The sequence below is a fragment of the Poecilia latipinna genome, unplaced genomic scaffold, assembly GCF_001443285.1.
Source record: "Poecilia latipinna isolate Pla-1442-1.1 unplaced genomic scaffold, P_latipinna-1.0 Scaffold593, whole genome shotgun sequence".
Taxonomy (NCBI): domain Eukaryota; kingdom Metazoa; phylum Chordata; class Actinopteri; order Cyprinodontiformes; family Poeciliidae; genus Poecilia; species Poecilia latipinna.
The window spans coordinates 61,263-84,855 of NW_015113209.1; the positions used below are offsets into that span (position 1 = coordinate 61,263).

The 23,593-nt window shown below is 41.1% G+C and overlaps 1 protein-coding gene and 1 long non-coding RNA gene across 2 annotated transcripts in view; both read right to left on the bottom strand.

Annotated features, from left to right (window-relative positions):
• The window catches only part of arid1ab (AT-rich interactive domain 1Ab), a 77,565-nt gene that overhangs the window by 17,672 nt on the left and 36,300 nt on the right, over positions 1-23,593 (bottom strand). The window contains exons 2-4 of the mRNA XM_015042510.1: positions 22,681-22,902; positions 18,394-19,038; positions 17,647-17,754 (exon numbers count right to left, since the gene is read on the bottom strand). Coding sequence (XP_014897996.1) covers positions 17,647-17,754; positions 18,394-19,038; positions 22,681-22,902 — 975 coding nt within the window. The remainder of the gene's footprint in view (positions 1-17,646; positions 17,755-18,393; positions 19,039-22,680; positions 22,903-23,593) is intronic.
• On the bottom strand, positions 11,918-15,451 carry LOC106953615 (uncharacterized). The gene is made up of 3 exons (XR_001426232.1): positions 15,440-15,451; positions 13,725-13,728; positions 11,918-12,016 (listed from the first exon to the last, which is right to left on the bottom strand). It is a non-coding gene; the product is annotated as an uncharacterized LOC106953615 (long non-coding RNA).

Below are 23,593 nucleotides of genomic sequence, written 5' to 3' on the forward strand. Positions count from 1 at the left end.
CCAACGGAGGAAGGAAGGGAGGAAAAAAAAAAAAAAAAAAAAAAGAAGCATGCTTTGGAAAGTGGCCAAGTATTCCCATAGAAATCTCACACTCGCATGCTGGCTGCAGCCCTGAAGCCGGCGGTTTTGCACTTGAAACGGCGCCCGTTGCTATTTTTGGGACGTGACCTGATGGAGGAACCCCAGAGGGAGTGACAGGAGGAGAACGCTGATTCAGAATACACCCTCCTCCTCCCCACCACCACCCAGTTTCCTCTACCCTCCCTCCCTTCTAAGAAAGCACAAGCTCATGCTTTCCTGGTCTGAGCCGGGAACGTGGCTCCTGTTCCCAGGAGAATAACACAGAGGGGGGATTAAAGGAACAGTCGCACTCCAAGGTGGTTCCAACAAATCTTCATGAGGGGATACAAAGAAAAGAAAAACAAGAGTTTTCTGTGTAGCAGGAGATCTGTGCCCACTTTGCAGCTGCAGCAGCAGCCTGGTCAGCTGACTCCCACCCACCCCTCTGTTTGTTTCCATCCAGCAGCCACCCACCTCTAAGGAGACATCACAAGACTGGTCATCTGACGGAGGCCTCCACCTCCCCCTCCCCGCCCGCCACCACTTCAGCTCACTTTCTTATGGACGGACACTATGGCTGGGGCGACACGGCTTAGAAATAATATTTAAAAAATAAATAAATAAATTCATGTCTGATCTGATTTTAATTGCTTTTTATTTTTTGTTGTTGTTTGGCTCGCTTTCTTTTCTAAGAATGAAACAACAGGAAACATGTTCAAAAGGCAGGTTTTATTTCAACGAGCTGTTTGACGGCGTGATAAAGGACAGGTTAGCAGAAGCTTTGGTTCAATTATGAGAACATACTCATAATATTAGCAGAAAAAAAGACAATTTTACCTGAAAAACATTTCTTATAATTAGGATAAAAAAGGTAGTTATCAGGATCTGCTGTAAGCAGCTCAAGCAGCGTGGCTTTTTTCCTCGAAATGGACTCGCTTGTTTCACTCTATTGAATAAAAGTCCAGCTACTGATGATAATTTGATGCTGATGTGTTAAAAGATTAATTATTTCCAAGCTGTAAAACGTAGACCAAAGCATAACTTCACAACATGCCCAACATTACTCTTTTTAATTTTTGTAATTGGAAGTTTTATAAAATGACTACATTATTCTCCTAATGTTATGACTTTATTCTCAAAAATAATATTATTAATAAAAATAATTCTTAGCCTGGCCCTAACATTCCATCATAGTCGACGTAAATTATAGTAAGTATTTCTATAAAACTTATAGTAAAGTCTAACTTCAAGAGATGCTCAACATTCCTCACATTAATGTTTCTCTTGTGCTTTGACAGTGACTGAACGAATACTATTCAAATCTTCCGAATTGTGTTTCCACAGTTCATCCAGACGTTGTTCTAGATGTACTGCATTGTTTGACAGTGTGGATGAGGACTCACTTAAAGCAAATAGTGAGCACTCAGTAGCTCAGTACTCAGAGCTGCTTTTACTCAAGTCAGAACCAGGCAGGTTCTCAATATAAAATGACAGACTATGTAAGTTGGCCGGTTGGACGGTAAACAAATCCACTGAGAAATCAGGAAGAGAGTATGAAAAAAATCTGTTGATCATCCACCATCAGTTATGTAACCATCTGCACTACAACACAAACATAAATCAGGAAAAATAAAATTAAGACATTGAAAATGTTGATGAATTTCAGACAAATATAAAGTTTTTAATCAGACTTTGAATCAGATGTAGAAAATGGTCATTGTAGAAAATCATGTAGTTAGATAATAAAAGGCTTGTTTCTCTTTAGCTTTGTTTTTTTTTGGTTGCTTGCTTGTTTGAGTTGTTGGAAATGTCCCAAAACGATGTGCTGCTGAGTTTTGTGGCAACATTAAAGAACAGATTCTGAGTTCAGCTCAGAGATGTGCCACAAATCCATATAGTGCAGACAAACGTGACAAACTTGCAGGCATAAACAAACCTCCCTGTTATCCTTAAAAAGAGCCTCGAATAGGAAGGCAGGAACTGAGGCAGAGCCAGGTTAGCCGGTTGTTCTGCGCTCTTAACTAGCCTGGCTAACGGCTGTTATCCAGGAAGTCTGTTCACTATCGCTTTGGCCAGTGTTATAAGAAACGACAGAACTTTAGACGCCACATATGTTCAACAGTACGACAACCAGATAACCAGGTCGGAAAAAAGATTTAATTAAGAAAAAAAATTGTGAGGGAGAGGGAAGTAGTTCAGTTATGCTAGTTTGACTTTGACAATCTTAACATGTAGACGTGATGCGGAATTCGGTGTTTCGGTTCAGTTACAAAATAAAAAAATAAAAAAAGGCAACACACACACCAACTCTGACAGATGGTCAGTAGAGCAGGAGTTTAAATGAGCTAATCTACCACCACAGTGTTAGAGTAGCTAAAAGCAGTGGCAGCTAATCCACAGTGATCACTTATCAATAATCGCAAAATAAACATCAAACCTAAAAACATAAAACTGTAACGGATTGAATGTTCTTTGTGGGAAATGTTGGAGTGTTTAGGTGCTGAATGCTGAAACAAAGTGGTGTTGATGTCAGCTGCTAAAAAAAAAAAATAGTGTTTTTGAGTTATTCCTCAACAGTTTTCCTGTGTTAATTTTCCCTTCGCTGTGGTGCATGTCAATACATTATTAATACCTACATCTCTAAATTTCATTTAGTTAACGGAACTGTTATACCGCGACAGCATGGCTATGGGTGGTATGTAAAAAAGAATTGTCTTTTTGCCCTCTGGCGTTGTGCGCATGCGTCAAATTTCCAGACGTAAACAATAACATGAACCCATATGGACGTGACACAGATGAGGTCTTTTGGGGCATGAGAAGATTGCAATTGGTCCGCTCAGACCGTCATGAAAAAGTCGGATATGGATCGCAGCCGCCTGCTGTGTGAACATAGCCTAAAGCAACATATGGAGAACTTCATAAAGGATTTAAAAGAGTCAAGAAGCAGACTTTCTATCCAAAGGTCTTCACTTCACTTCACCTTTTAGATTTGACTCAGAAGAAGAAGAAGAAGAAGAAGCAGCAGCTAGTGAGAACTTTTCATGAGGGACCAGAATCAGATTAGGGACACTGTCTGAGAAGCCTGGCCTCTCCTGTTTAATGCAAACATCAAGGTTTTATAGGAATAATAATACATAATTCAATAGCAACACAACTAAATCTAATCCAAAAAAAAAAAAAAGGGTGGAGGTTTCCTTCTTCAATGTGAAAACAACAGCTACCAACAAACCTATCCATGAGCCTACAGCAGCACATATCGTATGCATGGCTTACAAAGTGAGCTCTCTTGACATTCTGCAAATATCTGACAGCTCTGATTCCTCAGCCTAGCTTGGCAGAAGCATTGTATACTACACACACACACACACACACACACACACGCGCACACACACACACAAGCTCCTACCTACTCCCACTCTGCAGTCATTGATTTTTCCTAACTCAATACTGCACAGCACCAGCCTGTTCTGCTGACTGCACAAGCCGGACAGCGAGCGAGCGACGGGGGAGAGAGAGAGAGAGGGAGGTGGAGAGGTGGGGGGCTGGCAGTTGATGCTGTTGCTGAGGGTTTGCTATTCAACAGTCATTATTAAAAGGCAAATGATGAGGAAAACGTGGAGCAGGCATGAGCTGAGGGCTGGCTAAGTAGGACTGATGCATATACATATATATAAATGTGTGTGTGTGTGGTAATAATGAGCTCTGAGGACGGTCACAGCAGCATCATCTATGGTTATTACAGCAACTGATGATGGGAGTTTAGTCTGAAAACGTGGATTTTTATTCTTTTTTTAACATTCAGGGAAAATGTGGAAGCTGAGTTGTGGAGAGAAGGAGAGAGCTGCAGGTCTATTCTGCAGGAGGCTCACTCTATGGCAGCCATTTTGTGCCTTTCCCAGCACTGCCTAACATGGAACTACAGGGCTGAGAACTGCTAAACAGGATCCATCATCTCTTAATATCTGAGAGATGTTAAGAGATGAACCTTGCTCCAAAAGACCATGCCTGCGTGCTGAAGACGTAATAAAAACTAAGAGGTGTCGGTGAAACGTCCTGGGAAGGCGATTCGTTGGTGAAATTTTGGAAAACAGCAGATGGTGTTTAGTGTTTCCCACTATTCCAACATTCTCCGCTGCTCCTTCTCAGCGAGCCTGTGCCGTCTCTGAGTCATCTCCTCAGCTCTCCGCCGTCCTAATGTATTCCATTTGCAGATTACTTCACTGAATCAATCAAGCCTGAACAGAGCCATTAGTCTGCCCTGCCTACCCTCCACTCCGTCCCTTTTTTCTCCAGTCCAAAGTGTGAGAAGCAGAAAGTAGGAGCAAAGAGGCAGTAATGGAACGTATCTTGAACATCTGACTGTGGCCAGAGCGGGTGCTGCTGGTGGTGTCCGTGTTCAGACGTCAGGGTTTCAACCAAAACTCGACAAAAAGCTAAACCTTGTCAACTTCAACATTTTCACATTTGTCGTTTTGCAACCACAAACTGCAAAACATCTTATTTGGATTTTATGTTTCACAGGTCAAGTTATAGTTACAAAAAAGAAATTGTACACACTGTTTTAGCATTTGTTTTGTTTTTTTGTTTGTTTTTTTTGTGTAGCACACTTTTACGTTTCATTCACACCAGCTCAGTCTAATTGAACTTTAGTTTTGTTTGGTGAGGTGTGAATGCACCTCACCAAACAAAACTGAAATGAAATGAACTACTGTTGAAATGAACTCTGGTGTGGTTCAAATGAACGCCAAGTGCACCAGAAAGCACTCCAAATTCAGGAAGAGGACTACAGTTTTGGTTGTATTCTGGGTAGATACAACCAAAACAGCCAGCGTTAGTGGAAGAAATGGCTCATGGTCTTTTACCAACCTCTAAAATCTAACACCACTCCATTTTTCTTTACATTTTGTGAAGTAGGAAGTTGGACTCAGCATCTTTGTCAAAGCTTTTTGTGTCATTTTCTTTAGTGGTTTTTGGTGCAGCGCCCCCACAGGCAAGGAGGGGAACAGTTAGAGACACACTGAAGTGAAGATTTCTACCAAGTACAGATGCAGGGGTCTTAACACAAGACCCCACTTTCAAATTGTGCAAGAAACAAAAATCAAATAAAATCTCAACAACAAACACATTAAGGTTTGTAGGTTGTCAAAAAAAAATTAGAAAGTTGTAGACGGGAATCCTTCAGTGAGGCTCTGTGTACATTAAAGCCTGAGCTCACTCCCTTCATTGCAGACACATGCCTTATTAGGGGAGGGGAAAAAAACCTGGCTGCATCTCAAGTGCTACCATGGTTACTCTGATCCATGTGGTTGACACATTAGAGCCCCCCCCCTCACCCCCCTGTCTGTCTATCTCTGTGAGGCCTCCCTGCGTGCCTGGCAGGGTCATGGTGCAGTCAGCGACTACAAAAGAAGAAGCCTGTCATTGTTACAGGAAACGCAGAAGCACCAAAGCGGCGCTGCTCCTCCTCCTCCTCTTCCACCACCACTGTCATCGTCATCATCATCACTGCCTGCACTTTAATTACACACACAGCCGCTGGTCCTCTTATGCTCAGGAGGCCTGAGACTATCAGTGGACAAACATGAGACACCAAAACATCCAGCATCCCTCACGTTTCTGTTTATTTCCTGACTGGCTTTTCCTGCTCAGGGTCAGCTTTTGAAATCAGAGACGGGTCACTGGAAGAGTCGCCTCTTCTTCTCTGGTAAGCACAACGTCAAAGGAGACTCCACGCTCCAGCAGGAGAAAGTGCTGATGTGACACATTGTCATCAGAGCGCGATCAGAGTGGAGCCCGTTTGGTCCTGAAGCAACTCTGTGACTCTGGTGTCAAACGTCAGTAGGGACAAAATCCAGAGTCCGGATGGGGAAAGTGGACCTGTATGCGCCTCGGCCAGCTGACCTGCTGACACACAGAGGCCTCGCAAGTCCACCGAGGGATCGGTGGAGGAGGGAGCCAGCTCTAACCCAACCCAACACCCCCCCACCATCAACACCGTAGCTCAAGGTTTGCAGGATTGAGCACAACCATAAGGGGGCACTCCCACCCTACTACTATGAGGGAAAGAAACTGAGGAAGGAGCCGAGGCAAGGCAGTCCCCCTGCCTGGAACAGCAGCAGCAGCCATTACAGGCGTTCACACAGGATGTAGAGGGACTCATGGGCCCATCAGGGGTCTCCAACCACGACTGAAATGATGTCAAACATGACGGCCGGTGGGTTAGTGCTTCGGAGGAGGACGACACCCACCAGGAACCAGGAATGTATAAAAGCAGAAACTGAATTCAGTGTCTGTACTGTGCTTAGATTCCTACCTGAGAGAGAAAAACTGAAGGATATGAAGTATGACTCTTAATCAATGAGGAGGGAGTTTTTTTTTTAAGGCTTCTCATTTGCTTAATTGAGCTTCTCTGTGTGGGGGAGAAAAAAAGTGGGGAAACACTTCAGCAGAGATGCTGAAGAAGAGAAGGGTGGAGGGGGGCAATGGCTGTGAATAATGAGGAGATGGTGTATGTGTGTGTGTGTGTGTGTGTGTGTGTGTGTGTGTGTGTGTGTGTTGTGGTGGGGGCCTTTTGTGGAGATGACAATAGTAGCAAGGAGTCCCAGGGCAGCGCACAGATGCCCCAAGTGAGGCAGGCAGCTGCCCAGCCTGAGGTGAAGGCTGCTGGGATACGGAGGTCCAAGCAGAGGAGGAGGAGGAAGGTGGTCTGTGGGGAGGCTCCAGACCCCTAGAGCCAGATTGACTGCTCTCCTGGACCGACAGGGCCCCTCCCCTCTTACTCTAAAACAAACAACCCGATGTGAAAGTGGGAGCTATACCAAAGCACATGACTGTTAGTGAACTAACTAGGAAGAGGGAAGATTTTTCTATGTATACAACATGAGCAAGGGTTAGAGTAGGGTTAGGAGATTAGGGGTGGGATACTAGACCAGAGATACTAGACGTGGAATATTTGGGGTAGGATACAAGAGATAGGACATTAGGTGTAAGATACTAGACGCAGGATATTAGGGATAGGAATGGGTAAGATATTAAGGTTAAGATATTAGGGATAGGGGTAGCAGGAGTTGATTTCATCATGAAGCTGCTTTCATTCATCCAGCCTCAGCAGCTTTTTTTTTCCAGCTCACACAGGAGAAAGCAGAGGACAGACAGTGCTGCAGTCAGCCACAGTCTTTGTGCTGCAAAACTAGCTCAGCCCAGCAGAAATGGAGGCAGAGGGGAGGGGCATGTGAGTGTGTGTGTGTGTGTGTGTGTGTGTGTGCGTGTTTGTGTGTGTGAGAGAGAGCGAGAGAGTGAACAGAGAGAGCTAAACGAAAAGAGTGTGTTCTGGGTGTGTGGAGTATCTTGCAGAGAGCGAAGCGCGGTTTTCTGCAGCCGAGAAACAGTCCGAAACGCCGCACTCCCGTCAGCAGATTGAATTTCCTCAAGCACGTTAATTAAAAATCATACAGAGGAAAGAAGAGAGAGGGCAAGGAGGTGGAGGGGGGAGAAACAGAAAGAGAGAGAAGGGGAGGGAGCAAGAGGCGCCCTGGAACCTGAATGAGACACGTCCACACAGGAAGCCAGGGCCCCAGAATAGCAACAGGAAGCTGGCCCCGGACTCTGAATTCTGTCAGCGTCAGAGGCTTCGCAAAGCAGGGCTGTGCTGCACGGCGTTATGAAAGCTGATTTACTGAGAGAGGAGAGGGAAAGAGAGAGAGGAGGGAGGGGAGGAGGCAGGCGGCAGAGGGCACGGGCGAGGAAAAGAGAAAATGAGAATTTAGACTGAAAGAAGAATGAGGGAGAGAAGGGATATAGGTGTGTTAAACGTGGAGAGAAAGAGAAATGCAGGAAAAATAAGATAATGGTAATGTAGGGAAAGCTACAGAGGGGGCAGGGACTGGAAGGAAAAGGGACACGAGGAAGAAAAAAAAAAAAGAAAAAAAAATCAAAGTGGGCCGGGCCTTGTCGGGCTGATTGCTCCAGAGCTATGTCGCAAAAACAAGCTTAGCTGCCGCAGGAGAGCCGAACTGGGCTGGGCTGAGCGGGGAGCGCAGGATGGAGAAGGGGGCTGGGGATGGGGGGTTTAAAAGTGTAACAGGAAAAATAGAAGATCATTTAGTTTCACATCAGGAGGCTTGGTACATAAAATTAAAGGTCATTAAGGCAGGGGGAGCTGCTGCTGGGAAGTAGGTGGTCTATTGCAACTGCACAGAACAACAGCATTTCTCTGGGGGGGGCAAATGGTAAATGATCCAGTCAGAAAATTAAAGGGAACAACTCTGCATTAACCCAACATGCATTTTGTCTTTAACGTATCAAAATAAAAATGAAGCAAAAGCTGAACCTGCTTTTTATCCCCCCCCCCCTAATGTTCACAAGAAACTCAATTATACAAATACTGTAGGAAAGTCTGGATCATATTTATGCTTACAGGAGATGTATATAAGTTATTAACCGCCAGCAAACATCAAACACTTTTGCTTTCTAGACCAGCAACTGAGTTAGTCTTTATTCACATCCACAATCAAAGTCTCATTTCCTATGCTCCTGTATGCACCGTTAAGCAGCCGCTAACAACAAGACCAGGCTGGATGGAAACTATTATTAGCCTCTAGAAGTTTGAAAATGAAAAGGACAAACTCAATACGTCATGAAAATTTGAGATGCAACAACAAATTGTCTGGTTAGGAAATCCAATAATCATTTTTTATTCTTTGGAAAGTGAATGCACCATGCGTTGGTGCACACTGCTCACAGTAACCTTAGAAATGTTTGAGATGCAAATGTACCTGGAGAAAAACACTTGGCATCGGCTCCTTCAGGGAACTTTTTAACCTTGATTACTCTGAGCTCAGCTTTATCAGATTATCATAAACTCAATAATCCCAACTTTTTCATTGCTAAACCTCAACAGTCCGAGTTGATCACAACACTTTTTGCTGCGGAAGTTGTTTAAGAGGAAACAACAGCCTCAAAAAGCTTTTTAAAGGAAACTATATTTTCTACTAAAGAATGTTGGCTTTTCATTCAGGCTTGTATTTGCAGAAAATTCACTTATTTATGGATTTTTTTTTTGTGACGACGCGCATCTAAAATACTTAGGAAAAAAATTCAGCTTGGGAGGCTGAAATACTTAAGTGCAATGCTACTTGACATAATATTAGTTAGCCTTTGTAAAGCCACCAATCCAGGAATAGCACTTATTTTCCTTGGTGTTGATTGGCTGGACTCTAAAGAGTAGAGGAAGACAGTAGCTGTGTTTCCATTACAAATTAGTGCAAATCTTTCTATATTCTACTAATGCTGGGGGAAAAAAACAAACAAAAAAACACTATTTCACAATTGTGGTGTTTCCATTAAATATTTTATTATTATTTATTTTACATTGACTGTTCTATTCCTAATTGCACTGACTGAACAAATTAAAGTTGTGTTGTTTTTACATATTTGACCAAGCTTGTGAAGCTACTGGTGGATTTGATGTATTGGTGCAGAGATAGCAAATAAATTTGTAATTCAGTTATTTATGTCTGTGTTTGTTTATTTTTTTATTTTTATTTTTTTTTTAAAGGAAATGTTTTAAGTGAACTCAGATGACTTTCTGTATCGGACCGGCTGATACTAAACCTCATATCCGTATCGGTATCGAAAGTGAAAAAAGTGGATTGTTGCATCCCAAACAGAGACCAGAGATCAGATACAACGCACTGAAATCTAAATACTATGTTTTTATTACTGATTGTTTGGTGATCACATGTTACCCAAATGGCTAACTGCTAGAAGTACTAAAAATAAAACAGCTTTCTTTGTGAAAAAGTTGAGTGTCAGAGCTCTAACTACACTCACAGGCATCATCAGACGGCCTTACTACTGTAACTGTGTTCGATTCTGATGAAATCATGTAAAAATGTCGGCTTCAGAGTTGGTGAAGGGAGAAAACTGGATGAATGACAGCTGCAGCACACAACTACAAATGTAGGAAGTCAACTATCTCAGGTGTTGGTTCATCATTAGTCAGACAGAAGTGTAAAACCTACACAAAAACACTTAACTTAAAAGTTAAAAACCTGTCACGATGAAGCTCAGGTCTTAGTTGTTAAGGCCAGAGTAATCCCGAGAAACGAGGGGCAGGACACGGGAAGACCGAAAAAACAACTTTGGCCTGAGAGTGTGACCAACATGTGACCTTCCTCTCAAATCTGAAACACTTTCAGGCATGTCAGAAGAGCGGAGCGCTACAAGAGGAGGGCGGTGCTGCCTGGGATTAGCCCCTCAGGGTGCACAAAAGACCAGAGAGACGACAAGAAGGAAATTTTGTAAGGGGGTTAGTGGTGGAGCAGAGAGGGAAGGAGTGAAAAGAAGTTAATGGTGGTCTGGTAGTTAGTTCCCTTCCTATAGGCTGACAACAAGCGGAAGTGTCACATCCAGAGAGCAGAAAAGCCCGGCGGTGACGACAAAAGGCTGCTCTGCTTTCCATCTGCTCCGGGTCTGCCTTCCAAAACAACTCACACCCCTTAAACATTTACACAGACGCAGACTTCAATGGATCTTAATGAAACTCATCTGAAATAATATCAAAGTAGCAGCTGCTCCGGAGTTTGAGTTGAACAGTTACCCAGAATTCTAGTCAAATTCAAAAATACTTCTATTATATATATAAATATTTATAAAATAAAAAATATATGAAAATTTTTCATCCAAATAAGTTTAAAAGTCATTGCAGATGGTGACGCTGTCTCTGGTAGCAGTAAGTCTTGCAATGAATCAGAAGAAGCCTCTGACTGAAGACCTGCGGCATGCTGACAGCTCAGTTTTCAGGCAGTAGAAACAATATTCCACAGTAACATGTCCAGGATGATACAAAGGGTTTTCAGCCAGCACCGCTAATCAACCTCATCTGTTTTCACCACTCCTCTTAAAACCTCTGTCTGGACGTTTGGTCAGAAAATCGGGCAGCATTGCCCGTTATGACAGATGGTTTAAACGTCTTCCCCCCCTTCTCTGCTCTTTGGTCCTTCTCTTTATTCAGCCTCCCTTTCAGCTGCTCGGGGACTTGGGGGCATAGGTAAAGTCTTGCTTTATCTTTTTATGCTTGCAGCTGTGCTATAACACTGCCATTTGGCTAACTGATAAAAGATTTCTGTGAGGTAAGACTGCAAATTATTTTAATTATTGATTAATCTATCAATTATTCTAACGATTAATAGATTGTTCTGATGATTAATCGATTATTCTGGCAATTAATCAGGTAAAAAACTGGCACATTCTGCAGATTTTTTATTTATTTAATTAGAAATAAAATAAAATGTTTAAATTAACAAATAATTCTATTCCTTTCCAAATTAGAAAGTAAACATTTTATATCCTAAAATACAACAATAGTGTTCCTTTTAGGGCTGTATTGATACAATAATCTTACGATACGATACACGATATTCTGCTCACGATGCAATATATATTGTGATATTCGGCAAACAATACAATTCAATACACTTTTGCGATTTTCTGAAAGATTTTAGAGGGACAGAGCGATTTTGGTGACATTTTGTGACTCTTACAGAGTTGGATGGAATTAATTTAACTGAAAACTTATTAAAAGCACCAACTACACAATACCTGGCTCTGGTTGGACATGGACACAGACTTAAAGTCGACAGCTGGACAAAATGAATCAGAAAACATGTTTCTTTTAATTGAAACAGTACAAACTGTAGCTTGCATGGATTTATAAAGTAAATAAAGTGCACCAAGTACCCTGCTCTGAATAGTTTGATACCTTTTTAACCTTGGCACTTAACATCTAAAGGAATCACTCTAAGCCTGATGACCTAATCACTCTCTTGGCGAAGCAAGCAGTGAGTGAGCAAGGTGACAGTTGGATGTTACGATACTTGCGGATGAATATCGATTTTTTTCTAGGAAAGAAAATATCGATATATATCGCAAAATTGATATTACACAGCCCTAGTTCCTTTAGTGTCGGGTCATTTGTGCAAAGGATACCTCTGCAGCTAAATAAATACTTCTGACAACATGTGAATAGCTCGGCTCTTTCTGCTTGACTTAACATCAACACAGTGTAGGATTGATCTGCTGATTATCTGTTGGATTAACAGATTAATTTGGATTTCAAAAGGTGCTTGAGATCTTTTTTTAAACAGTATTTTGAACCAGGTGAAGCTAAAGCTAGGCCACTTGAGGAGCTCTGGATAGCACATATTTACAAAGGTTTATAAACCTGCAAAATGTATACACTTTTGGCTTAATTACTGCTCTGACAGTGTTGTCCTTTCAGCAATTGGCCTTTTTTTTAAAGACTGTATACCATAGTTAAGAATTAATCAAATTAGCTAATGGTTATTCCAATAATTGATTCATCGTGATTAATCGAGTCAGCCCTGTTTAGAGGAGAATAACAAAAAAAAAAAACACCAAGTGATTTCTCACCTGAATACAGAGTTTAGTTTTAGAAGGCTTGCTATTCCTGACAGCTAAATGATCCACACTGACAAAACAGCAGATCCCTCCTCACTGTATTTCTCAAAAAAAAGAAAAAAAAAAAAAAGAAAAGAAAAAACATCAATGTTGTTTTTCTTCTTTGGCTCATGATTCCATTTAACCCCCAATTCTCCTGCTTCCACTCTTCTATTGACAACAGGCCGTACTGAGTTTTATTTAGAAGCGTCTGAGTTCAGGGGACAGAACAAAGACATAAGCCACATATTTTAGATTTTTATTTGTAAATCGTGTGTATGTAGTTTTTTGTTGTTTTTTTGCCACCTGACTGAAGGTCGTGATGTTGTGTTACTTTGTGTTGGTCCATCACATGGACTCCAAACAGATTACACTGTATGTTTTTTGGTTGTGACATTACAAAAAGTGTCAAAAAGTTCAAGGTTTTCTTATCAGTTTCTGTAAAGTTATGAAATATTATTCAGCAAAAGAAAGAAAAGCCATTTCTACGTTCATAACAAAGCTTCCAGAGAATATTTGTTGAAAACACGGCTGATTGCGCTGAAAGCTCCCACCGGACCTGCAGGAGACATTAACCAACTGTTTTCACAAGCTGTGCAGCACTCCTTGTGAAGAGCAAAACCCTTCATGAGGAAAACTGGTGGAGAGCCCTTTTAATCAGCAACTAGGGTTATTCATTACAGACTAAGTCAATAATGTGACTCATTCAAGAGGACAAAAATGCCCTTTTTTCCCCTCCTCACAGCACTGTATTCACTTTCTTTCCTAGAAACAGCGTAAATGTTTGTAGGTCACAAGAAGATCTGGAAACCATGAGGACTTCTACCATCTAGCCGCATTGCTTTGGGTCCAGGCTTTGTTAAGTGTTGCTCTATGTTAGCTTAATGCATTGTAGTGACTTAAAAATAAAAAATAAAAACATAAAAAGATGTTAGTTCACACAACAGCAGCTCTGTGTGGGAAACGGTCAACAGTTGCACCGTTAATGTGTCCCAGTACCAAGGTGCAAACAAACCAGGAACCAGTTCAGCCTGCTCAGCTAGTTCCACGACTGCTGCCTGTTCTTTTTGTTGTTGTTTTTACTTCCTCCCCCTCTATCCACAGCTCCTCTGTCAGACTCAGTTTGTTTTCCTAACCTGCAACTTCTAGAAAAAAACCAAACTCTTCAACAGCCTATGTGATGCTAGCTTTCTCTGCTAGCCGACTAGCCTGGACGAGGCTATGGAGAAGCTAAATGCTACTTACCCCATTTAGCTGCTTTAAGCAACAATCTGAAACTTGTCCATGCCTTGGCGGATATTTGACCTTCAATATTATGATCATAAACAGGAACAAAAAAAAGAAAAAAAAAAAAAAGAATTTGACTTAATATTTTAACGTGGTTCTAATCTATAGATCACAAAGTTTCCATTTCTTTAACTGTCTCCGTGGAAGCTTCTAATGAACGTAGAAGTCAGGTAATAAGAAAGAATAAAGCAAAAATGTGAAATAGGATCCGAGACTAAATGAACTATATTAACTATATTCTAAGTAGCGTTTCAGCAACAAACACCTAAAGTAGCAGTTTCTCATTCAAACAGTGGAATCTTAGGAGCATTATATTGATTCAACTAGATAAAACATCTGCTTAGAAACAAAGTAAAATACCTACTATAAAGCTATAACTTTTAGACTTTTTTTAAAAAGTGGTTTACTCTGGTTTATGGTTACCATCTCAAAGGATTCAATGTAAAAGGCAGAGTACACTCAAGACAGACGCTGGTTCCTCTAAAATGACAGGAACCTGAAAGATTTTAAAGGTTAGGACCATTTACAGCTCCGGAAAAACACAAGAGCCCACTGCACTGAACTCCATTGAAAACCTCCTGGTTATTCCACCAAATATTGATTTCTGAACTCTTCCTGAGGTAAAACATTAGTATTGTTGTTTCTAAATGAATATGAACTTGTTTTCTTTGCATTATTTGAGGTCTGAAAACACTGCATCTTTTTCATTATTTTGACCGTTTCTCATTTTCTGCAAATTAATTCAAAATGTTGGCTTGGAATTTCGGAGACATGTCGTCAGTAGTTCATAGAATAAAATAACAATGTTCATCTAACTCAAACATATATCTATAAAAAATAAAATCAGAGAAACTGATCATTTTAAGTGCTCTCTTCATTTTTTCTAGTGCTGAAGACACACTGCATATCACCATTTACATCCGGAAATTTCATGCATTCGCACAACGTAAGAGGGCAAAAAGACGATTCTTGTACATGCCATAGCTGCGCTGCTGCCATAGAACAATCCCGTTAAAATGAAACTTGGAGATATAGGTGTTATCCAGAGATTCGCTCCACAGCAAATGGAAAATAACGCAAAAAACGTGGAAAAAACACCTAAACAATCTAAAACCACTCATATTAGTCTTTTCTCTCACTTCTGGCGTTGGCTACGCTACACACTCAGGCTCTTTGGTAATGTCACTGTGTTCAACTCAAAGGTTGCTAATGAATAAACTGAATGAAACCGTTTGTTTTACTTTTAAACATTTTCTTTACCATTTTCAAATATATGTTTCAGTTCAATGAACCATCTATCCTTCAGAAATATTTGCAGTTTTCACATTCTTGACACCGTTCCTGAATCAGCTGAATGCCAGGTGCAGCAGATATCCCAGGTGAACATGAACTGAAAACACCTGTAGGAATCACCCCAGCTGTTTTTTTTTTTTTTAAACCAAGGCTGTCGGGGGTCTGTTCCCAGGCACTCTGCTCTAATCTGCACCCAAATGTGTGCGCTCCACAGGGATGGATGGGAGGAGGAGAGGAAAAAGGATTGGTTTACGTCTTCCTTAGGAAGATTAATGCCTCTCTCAGCCAATCACACGGCACTAATAGGGAATCCCTGAGAAGTCAGGAGGGTGGGGGGAACAGAGGAAAGCTAAATAAAAATAGCACTAGCCCAATGAGCTTGGCCCACAGAGAGATGTATAAATAAATAAGAGAAATAAATAAAAGAGAAGGGAAACACATCCTGAGGGCATCCCCTAATGGCGTAGACAGCTCTGCCTCCCTCCCTCCGTCTCCAACATCTCCGACTCCGACCAATCATTCACACTATTTAAAGTTATTTGCCTGCAGTCCCTCAACCCCCCCACAACCCTTTCTTTCCTTCCTCGCTCACTTTCATTCTCTCGCATTAATGATCTCATTTCTCACTCTCTTTCCCCGAGGCCCAGAATGAGGTTAGCGCCACAGTCTGACCTATAAACACTGCCATGGAAACTGCAGCGTGTTCCAGTGAGGGAGGGAAGGCTAGGGGCTTCTCTCACCTCTATCTCAGCCAGAGGGCCGTCGCTAAACACTTTCTCTTTACTTTGGGTTCGCGCTATGAGTATTTTGTCCCTGGAAGTCGAGCGAAAACCTGCGAGCTTGTCTTCACGTCAATCACCTAGAGCGCTCTCTATTCTCTCTGTTTTGATCCGAACCAGATCTGGTACCGCAGAGTTAATTCTAGAAAGATCCACCGGCTCTGCGGCCCCCTCCAGAGATGTCTGGTGGCTCGAGCCGGGGCTGGTGGTCCGACCAGAAAGACTCAGAGAAAGCGTCTTTGGAGGAAGACCCTCCGCCCACCGAGAGGAATAGTGTTCAAATCAAAGTGTGTCAAAACAAGCATTCAAATGTTTGATTTCAAAACCACCTCACTCCTGGCTGGAAATTAGCAACTATGTCAACTAGGGATTAACCGATCCACTTTTTTCACATCCGAACATGTAAAATCAACAACTTTAATTTGCTCAGTATAACAGCCAATAAAAACAAACAATAAAGAAACTGAAACTGACAAAAAATAATAGATTGGATACCTTGGTCAAATATGCAAAAGTAAACCACCACAAACCTTCTTTCAAATGGTTAAGAAAGTGCAATTAGGAATTCTAAATGTAATGTAAAATAAATAAATAAAGAATGACGTCGATCGGAGCACAAAGTATAGAATTAAACTGAATAGATCTGCCCTCATGGACTGGGAACATTGTCGTTTTTTTTACAATACCAATCCGATATAAGTATCGGATCGGTGCATTTCTAATGTCAACGCATTAAACAACTAACGTCAACAAACATGGTTTACTGATGCATATTGAAGACAGATTAACTACTAAAATGCAACAGACTGGGATGACTTTCAGTTGAATCTAAAAAGGGAACAGTGTTGACTACATATCTCTTTCCCTTCAGGAAGTTGAGATATAGCAATTCCAACTATTAACGTAAATTCACTCATAATTTGCACCAACTTGCAATTTTCATCAATTTTCCGGAATAGGATTTTGCTCGTACCAAAGGTTGCTGCTTCATAAAGGTATTTGAAAATGCTGCTTGCACTTTAAATATCCACCATGTTAAAATATGTTTTTGAAGGAAAGTTATGTGGAGCAATTTCAACGTTTCCCTCTCATGACAAGCGTAATAGTGTAAAAAAAAAAGAAATCACAAGTTTGGCTGCCAGTTTTTTATAAAAGGTGCCACAAAATCAGCCATTTCACAATCACAAAAAAATATTATGACATCCTAGAATGACTGATATCTGCTGTTCATTCAGGCTGATACACAGAGAAAACTAAACTTCAAACAAAATGAGCAACCCATCGTCAAACTAAAGCAGTGTGCTGCTCAAGAAAACGTCTAGGTGGGTAAACAATCGGAAAAACCCCCCAAAAACAACCCCACTGATTCATCACTAGCGCTCGGGTCACAGCTTATTTCAGGTTATTATTCCAATCAAGGCATTTTTAAATCACTGTCATAACTAAACTCTGATGAAACTCAACCCGCTGTTCGTCTACTATCTGTGTCAGCTGGAACCCCAAGCGAGATGTGAAGCAGCAATTTGCAACTAAATTCCTAAAAAAAATCACAGCTTGCAAAACAGTTCTAGGTAGAGCGAATTTTATTGAAACAGATTTGAGTTTTGGTAAAGGTGCAGAAACACATCGTTCAAAGCAAAGTGTAAATAAGCAACCTTATTCCAGTAAATGTAGTTTGCACACAATTAACAAGTCAAACAATCAAAGAATATGCTAGTGCTGGTCCAGCACTTCAAAACCCATAACAGCTAGAGAGTGGAGGACTCACCGGTAGACTGGACGGCCGACCCTGCATGCTGTCTTCCTGACCGCTCTTGTTAGGCTGGTTAGAAGGAGGAGCACTGGACTGGGAGCTGAAGGAATCCTGGGAAAGCTCCTGGTTAGAGAAACAGGAAGCAGATGAGCCGTCAGTGATAACTAGCAGTTTTTAAAAGGACGGTATTGTATGTTTTCCAGGCACATACTGTCTGTCATCTTATAGAACAATGAGGTAACTGTGTTAACTTTAAACAAGAATTTATCCATATAAAATATATTTATAGTTTAACTCCTTGAAATTGGGTCTCTGTCACTTTAAGAAACTCCTGCTCTTTACACTTTACCAGCATTGCACTGAGAAGTAGCTCCTATAATGAGCTCAGCAGATGTGCAGTTGTACCAGGTGTTTGCTAATTACTGCCACTAGTCTGAAGGAGCAGAGTGGGGGAGTTGTGAGGGAGGGCTGCTCTGTGAGGTGGAAGCTTGGAAACTGCAGCTCAGAGAAGGAGCTTCATCCTTGAAGGCGGGGCTAGGTCCAACCAGCCGTTTTGTACAGCTTTTAACCTCAATAGGAGATTAAAAGATTTCTAAAAAATGCATAAAAGAATCAAAGCAAAACTCCAGGTTTGTATTTGATGAGGGAATAACATCATAACATGATGTAAAACACAAAAAAGTTGATTTTACATAATGCTGCCCCTATAAACATTCTAAAGAGCAAAGCTCTACTCTCATGTCCTGAAGGTGAAGGTCGTACCTGTGGAGGAGGCGGGAACCTCTGATATGGAGACTGTTGCTGTTGCTGCTGTGGTTGTTGCTGCTGTTGCTGTGGAGGTTGCTGCAGCGGGGGTGTCTGGGAGTAAGGTGACTGCTGGCTCTGCTGGCCGTGACCTGGGGGCTGCTGGGCTTGGGGTGGAGGACCTCCTGGTTGCTGCGGTGGTCCTTGCTGCTGTGGCGGGGTCTGCTGCTGGGGTGCCTGCCCTGGTCCGGTGGCTTGTTGGTAACTGGGTTGGCCCTGAGGCCCCTGCTGACTCTGGGGACCGGGACCCTGTTGCTGCTGCTGCTGCTGCTGCTGCTGCTGTTGAGTCTGCTGCTGCTGCTGAGGAGAGACATACGGCGGCTGTCCTGAATGGGACTGTGGGGGCTGGCTGTAGGAAGGCTGTCCTGCAGCAGGTCCATGGGGCCCCTGGGATTGTTGGTATGGGGGCCCAGACTGGGTGTGTTGGCCCGGTGGTTGCGAAGGGTGACCCTGCTGAGAGTAGGGAGCAGCAGAGCTGCCCTGGGTCTGGCCAGAGTATGGAGGCTGCTGCTGGCCGGGGTGGGGGGGTGGGCCATGCTGGCTGTAGTAGCCCTGGTTCTGCTGGCCGTAACCTCCTGGACCTTGCTGTCCATACGCAGACATCTAGACAGGAAACAGTTCGGGTCCGGTTAGGCTCAATAAGTGTTTAAATACAAACTTCTAACTATTCAAACCATTTCAATACAAGATTTAAAATAAGGCGTTTAGGAGTGTACTCATAATCTAGGTTACGGGTTGGCGTTTATCGTATCGGACAGCATTAATCGTATCGGATAGCATCTACCGTGATTTCTCAGTATGATAAGAATTCAGCTTTATTGTTGTTAGGCCTGTCACAATGACAAATGTTTTATGACTATAAATTGTGCCAATAACTATTGAATAAACGTTAATATTGTTGTTTTGAGACCATTTTCAACTGATATTGACATAATAGTGCAACTTTGCTCTCTTATAGACCAATGACTTTTAATTTTGTAAAAAACACTTAACAATGAAACTGGAATATGTTTTAATAATATCTATAAACACAACAAAAATAAATAAATAAATAAACAAACAAACAAGTAAATAAATAAAACTAACAAAAAATAAATCAAAGCTCCACTTACAACTAAAACCATAAATAAAATGGGTTATGATATTTCTGCAAACAAAATTGACCTTCAAAAAATAGCAATCATCGCAATGGAAATGATCAAGCTCATTTTAAATTATGGTGGTGGATTATTTCGCCTGTACCAAAATATTAGAAGTGAAATAATGTGACAGTGAAACTAGAATCTGTTCATCAATATTATGGGATTATTGACTTAAAACAAGCTACTATGTTTTGCTGAAAAGTCACTTTTAAGTAATTTTGCGTTATTTCAAGTGTACTAAGATATTTGCACTACAAACTAGACCAAAATTACTTGGTAAGATTTTATGTTTTTGCAATGCAATTCTCATTGTTAAGGTTATCTTTCATGTATCTTGTAGTTAACTAGCTCAAATTCAACTCAGGAGGTCAAAGCTTTTGAAATCAGGGCATCTCTAAATGTTAAAACTTGGGAGATTTTGAAGGCTGTTCTATACTATATCCAGATGTGCGATAAAACCAATGTATTAAAACAGATTTTCTGCTAAAATGAGACTAGTAATAGAACAGAAGTCATGCAAAACCAAAATTTATGCTAAATCAAAATGTTTCCTAAAAAGGAATGTATACCTCAAGAACAGTTATGATAAACTATGCTTGAGGTATAAAGCACAGTTATGCTAAAACTTCAGCTTTAGCATAACTTCCAATGTGGGGAAAAGACGCATGAAATTCTGTTTAAGCATAACTACAGATTCAGCATAAATTTCTTTGTTAGCAAAAATTGTTTGAGCATACCTTTGGTTTTAGCATAAATTCTGATTTAGAAAAAAATTAAGTTTTAGCTTAAATTCAGTTTTAGCATTAGTTCTGTTTTAGCTGATTTAACTGACACTGTGACTTTTTCCATTGTTGTGGCATTTTGCATTTTGTTTACCCTTCTGGGCCACCGTACATGAAAAGCATGAGTTTGTAGCCAGATGACAGATTGCAGCAAAGCAATCTAGTTGTACAGAGTAAGGTGCTCCACATTATAGCATTGTTTCATTATAAAAATGCTTTTTCAGACTTTGATAGTCAGAAGCTGTTTATATGGCAGAGTGTAGAGTAAGCAACTCACAGAGGTGAGAATTGTCAAAGTATTTCAAGTGTGGCGTTTTAAATTAGTGCCAGGAAAATAAAAACCGCATGTGGACTTCATCTCTTCCAACTATAAAATGAACCTTTTTATATTCTGCATTTTCATTTCACTACGCTCAAAAAGCACGCAAGGAGAAAACTCTGACCTTGTGAGGAAACACTTGCATATAAAAAAAACCGAGAGAAAGAGAAAAAGAGGCTTGTCTGCTTTGTGAGACGGATGAGGGATGGTGGAACTAAACTACTCAAGGATTCAAAGAAAATAGAAGATGGTAATAAAGAATTTGTGGCGTGTTAAATCAACATCAAGTGGCTGTATTGTATCACACCGACAGAGGCGGGGAGGCTGTTTTCTTCTCCACAGGGCACTTATCGAGTTCATGGTCAGACACCAGCCAGGCCAGTATGAGATAATCACGGCACACAATGGGCACGAGACCACCGGCGGCGGACGTAGAAGAAAAGCCTTCGCTCGGCGGGATTCCCTGCGTGCGTTTCTCTGTTCAGACGGCTGTCTGGCTGGGAAGAGTTCAACAAGGGTCTGTTTCCTGGCTATGTGGCAGTAGCAAGTGCAAACTGGATGTTTACAGTGTTCAATTGGATGAAGGTGCTGCCCCACTGTGCCTGGCAGCACAGCGGGAATATTCTCCAGTTTTTTTTTTTTTTTTTTTTTTTTTGTTTCATGCGTGGAAAATAGAGTTGACTGTAAAAAAAAAAAAAAACATGATTGCTTCCTGAATTTTCAGGTGTTTTCTGGTCACTTTTGGGTTGGTCTTTACACACATCATATATAGGTTATAAAACAAATGCTAGAGCAGTAAAATATATCTCAAATTTATTATCATCCCGATATCAATATCGGGGAAAAAAAATAAATAAATAAAAATTTGCAGGCATTGCAATAAACACTGCCTAGTTATTGAAGCTCAATACAATCAAGACATTTATGCTGGTAATATCTTTGGTGAGTATTGTTGTTTATTGAGGCATAAAAATGTTTTAGAAGGTGGACATGTTGTGTATGTTTGCATTGACTTTAGTATATTACAAGTTATATTATTATATTTGGTATCCCCCCCAAACAAATGTGTGCAGAGTTGACTCCCAGGATTTGTGGGGCTTATGGACAAGAGTCCCACACGAAAAGATAGCATCACTCTTAAAAACACTTGTAGCTACTTATTTTAATTGTTCAAACTCCAAATACACTCTAATATGCTTTAATGTTCACAGTGGAGACTGCATTAGCTATTAACACATAAGCTAATATCTACAGTTTTTCTTAGCTCCACTTTTGAGGCTTCACCCAATCAGAGCCAAAGAAAATAAATGGGGTTCCTGGATTGGCTGCTTTAAAAAAACGTTCTCAAGTAACATTGCTCCTTAGTATTCCAGCTTTCTGAGCTGAATTTTCTTTAGAATTTATTAGATATACTCTATGAAATTATCCATGGATCCTCCAACAAATAACTTCTAGTTATTTGGAGTTATGTTCCACAAAAAATTTGCAAATCTACAAATCAATTTTTATGCAAGTGGTTTTCATGAAATAGCAACCACTGTCAGCAGGACAGGATTAAACTCTCAAACAGTATTCTGACAGTCTAACCTCAAGCTCTGCAAACTACGACCATTAAATGACCTCTAATACTTTCTTTTTTTGAAGATAAAAGTTTACAGTGACTTTTTTAACATCACCTTGCCTAATCACTGGTTCCAAAAGCGGTCCGGCTACATTATGAGCATCATTTAATCTTCCTCATTAAGTTCCAAACAAGCAGCCCACACAGTTCATAGGAATTCTTGCTACAAACCCAAACGTTAGTTTGGGCTGCACCGGAACAAATCAAATTAATTTATATTGAATTTAGACCAAATTGGGTTCTACATAATTGAATATATATTTGGAGCAGATTGTCTTGTAAAACACTTTGAGAAGACATTTAAAATGTGCCTGTATCGTACATAGAAATATAACAGATATTTGCGCCGTTTCAAAAGGATGGTTTTGGTGTAATACTGACCTGCTGCCCATATTGCATTCCTCCCATGGTGCCCGGTGTGCGGCTCTGCATCCCCATTGGGTACCTCTGGGGACCCGGAGGTCCGTAGCTCTGGGCTGGGTAGGAGCCTCCCTGTTGGGGTCCTGGACCAGAAGAAGGGCCCTGCTGATGCTGGGAGTAGGGGTTAGGCCCTCCGTACGGCTGGCCTCGCATCTTCCCTACCTGGTCCATCGGGCTGGGAGGCTAGAAGACACATGAAGAAAATATGTTAGTATGATGTTAGAATGTAAAGTAAAAACTTGGGGTGGTTGGTGTTTACAGTCACTATCAGACTTCACAGCATCTGCTGTCACCATCAGACTTTACAGTATCTACCAACACTTTTAATCTTTACAGTACACTCTGTATAGACTCTGTAAAGTATACTGTAAAGTATCAGACTTAAGAGAATCTACCATCAGTGTCAGAATTTACAGTGTCTCATGTCACTATCGGATTTTACAGCATCTACTGTCACTATTGGACAGTCACCATCAGACTTTACAGTCATATCAACAAGCATAGATACAACAGACCCTGAAAACAAGGTTTTAAAGCCTACTTCTGGAACCATTTCCATTTCACATTCTTAAACTCCTCATTGACAAATACAGGCAATTGCATGACAAGCAAGTGTCTTGTGAGGATCATCTCATAAACCCGTCACAGTATAATCAAAAAAAAAAAAAAAAAAATGCCGAAGGGGAGGAAAAAAAAAAAAAAAAAAAAAGAAAAACAAAACACAAGTGGATTTACTTTCCCAGTAGAAAGGGGGAAAAAAACTGGCTAAGAATGAATGAACGAGCCCACTACATCCGCCAGGAGCATTTTTCCTGCCCAGGAGATCATTGTGCCAGTGGGTGGATACTGTTACAGCAGACACGTTGGGGAGAGT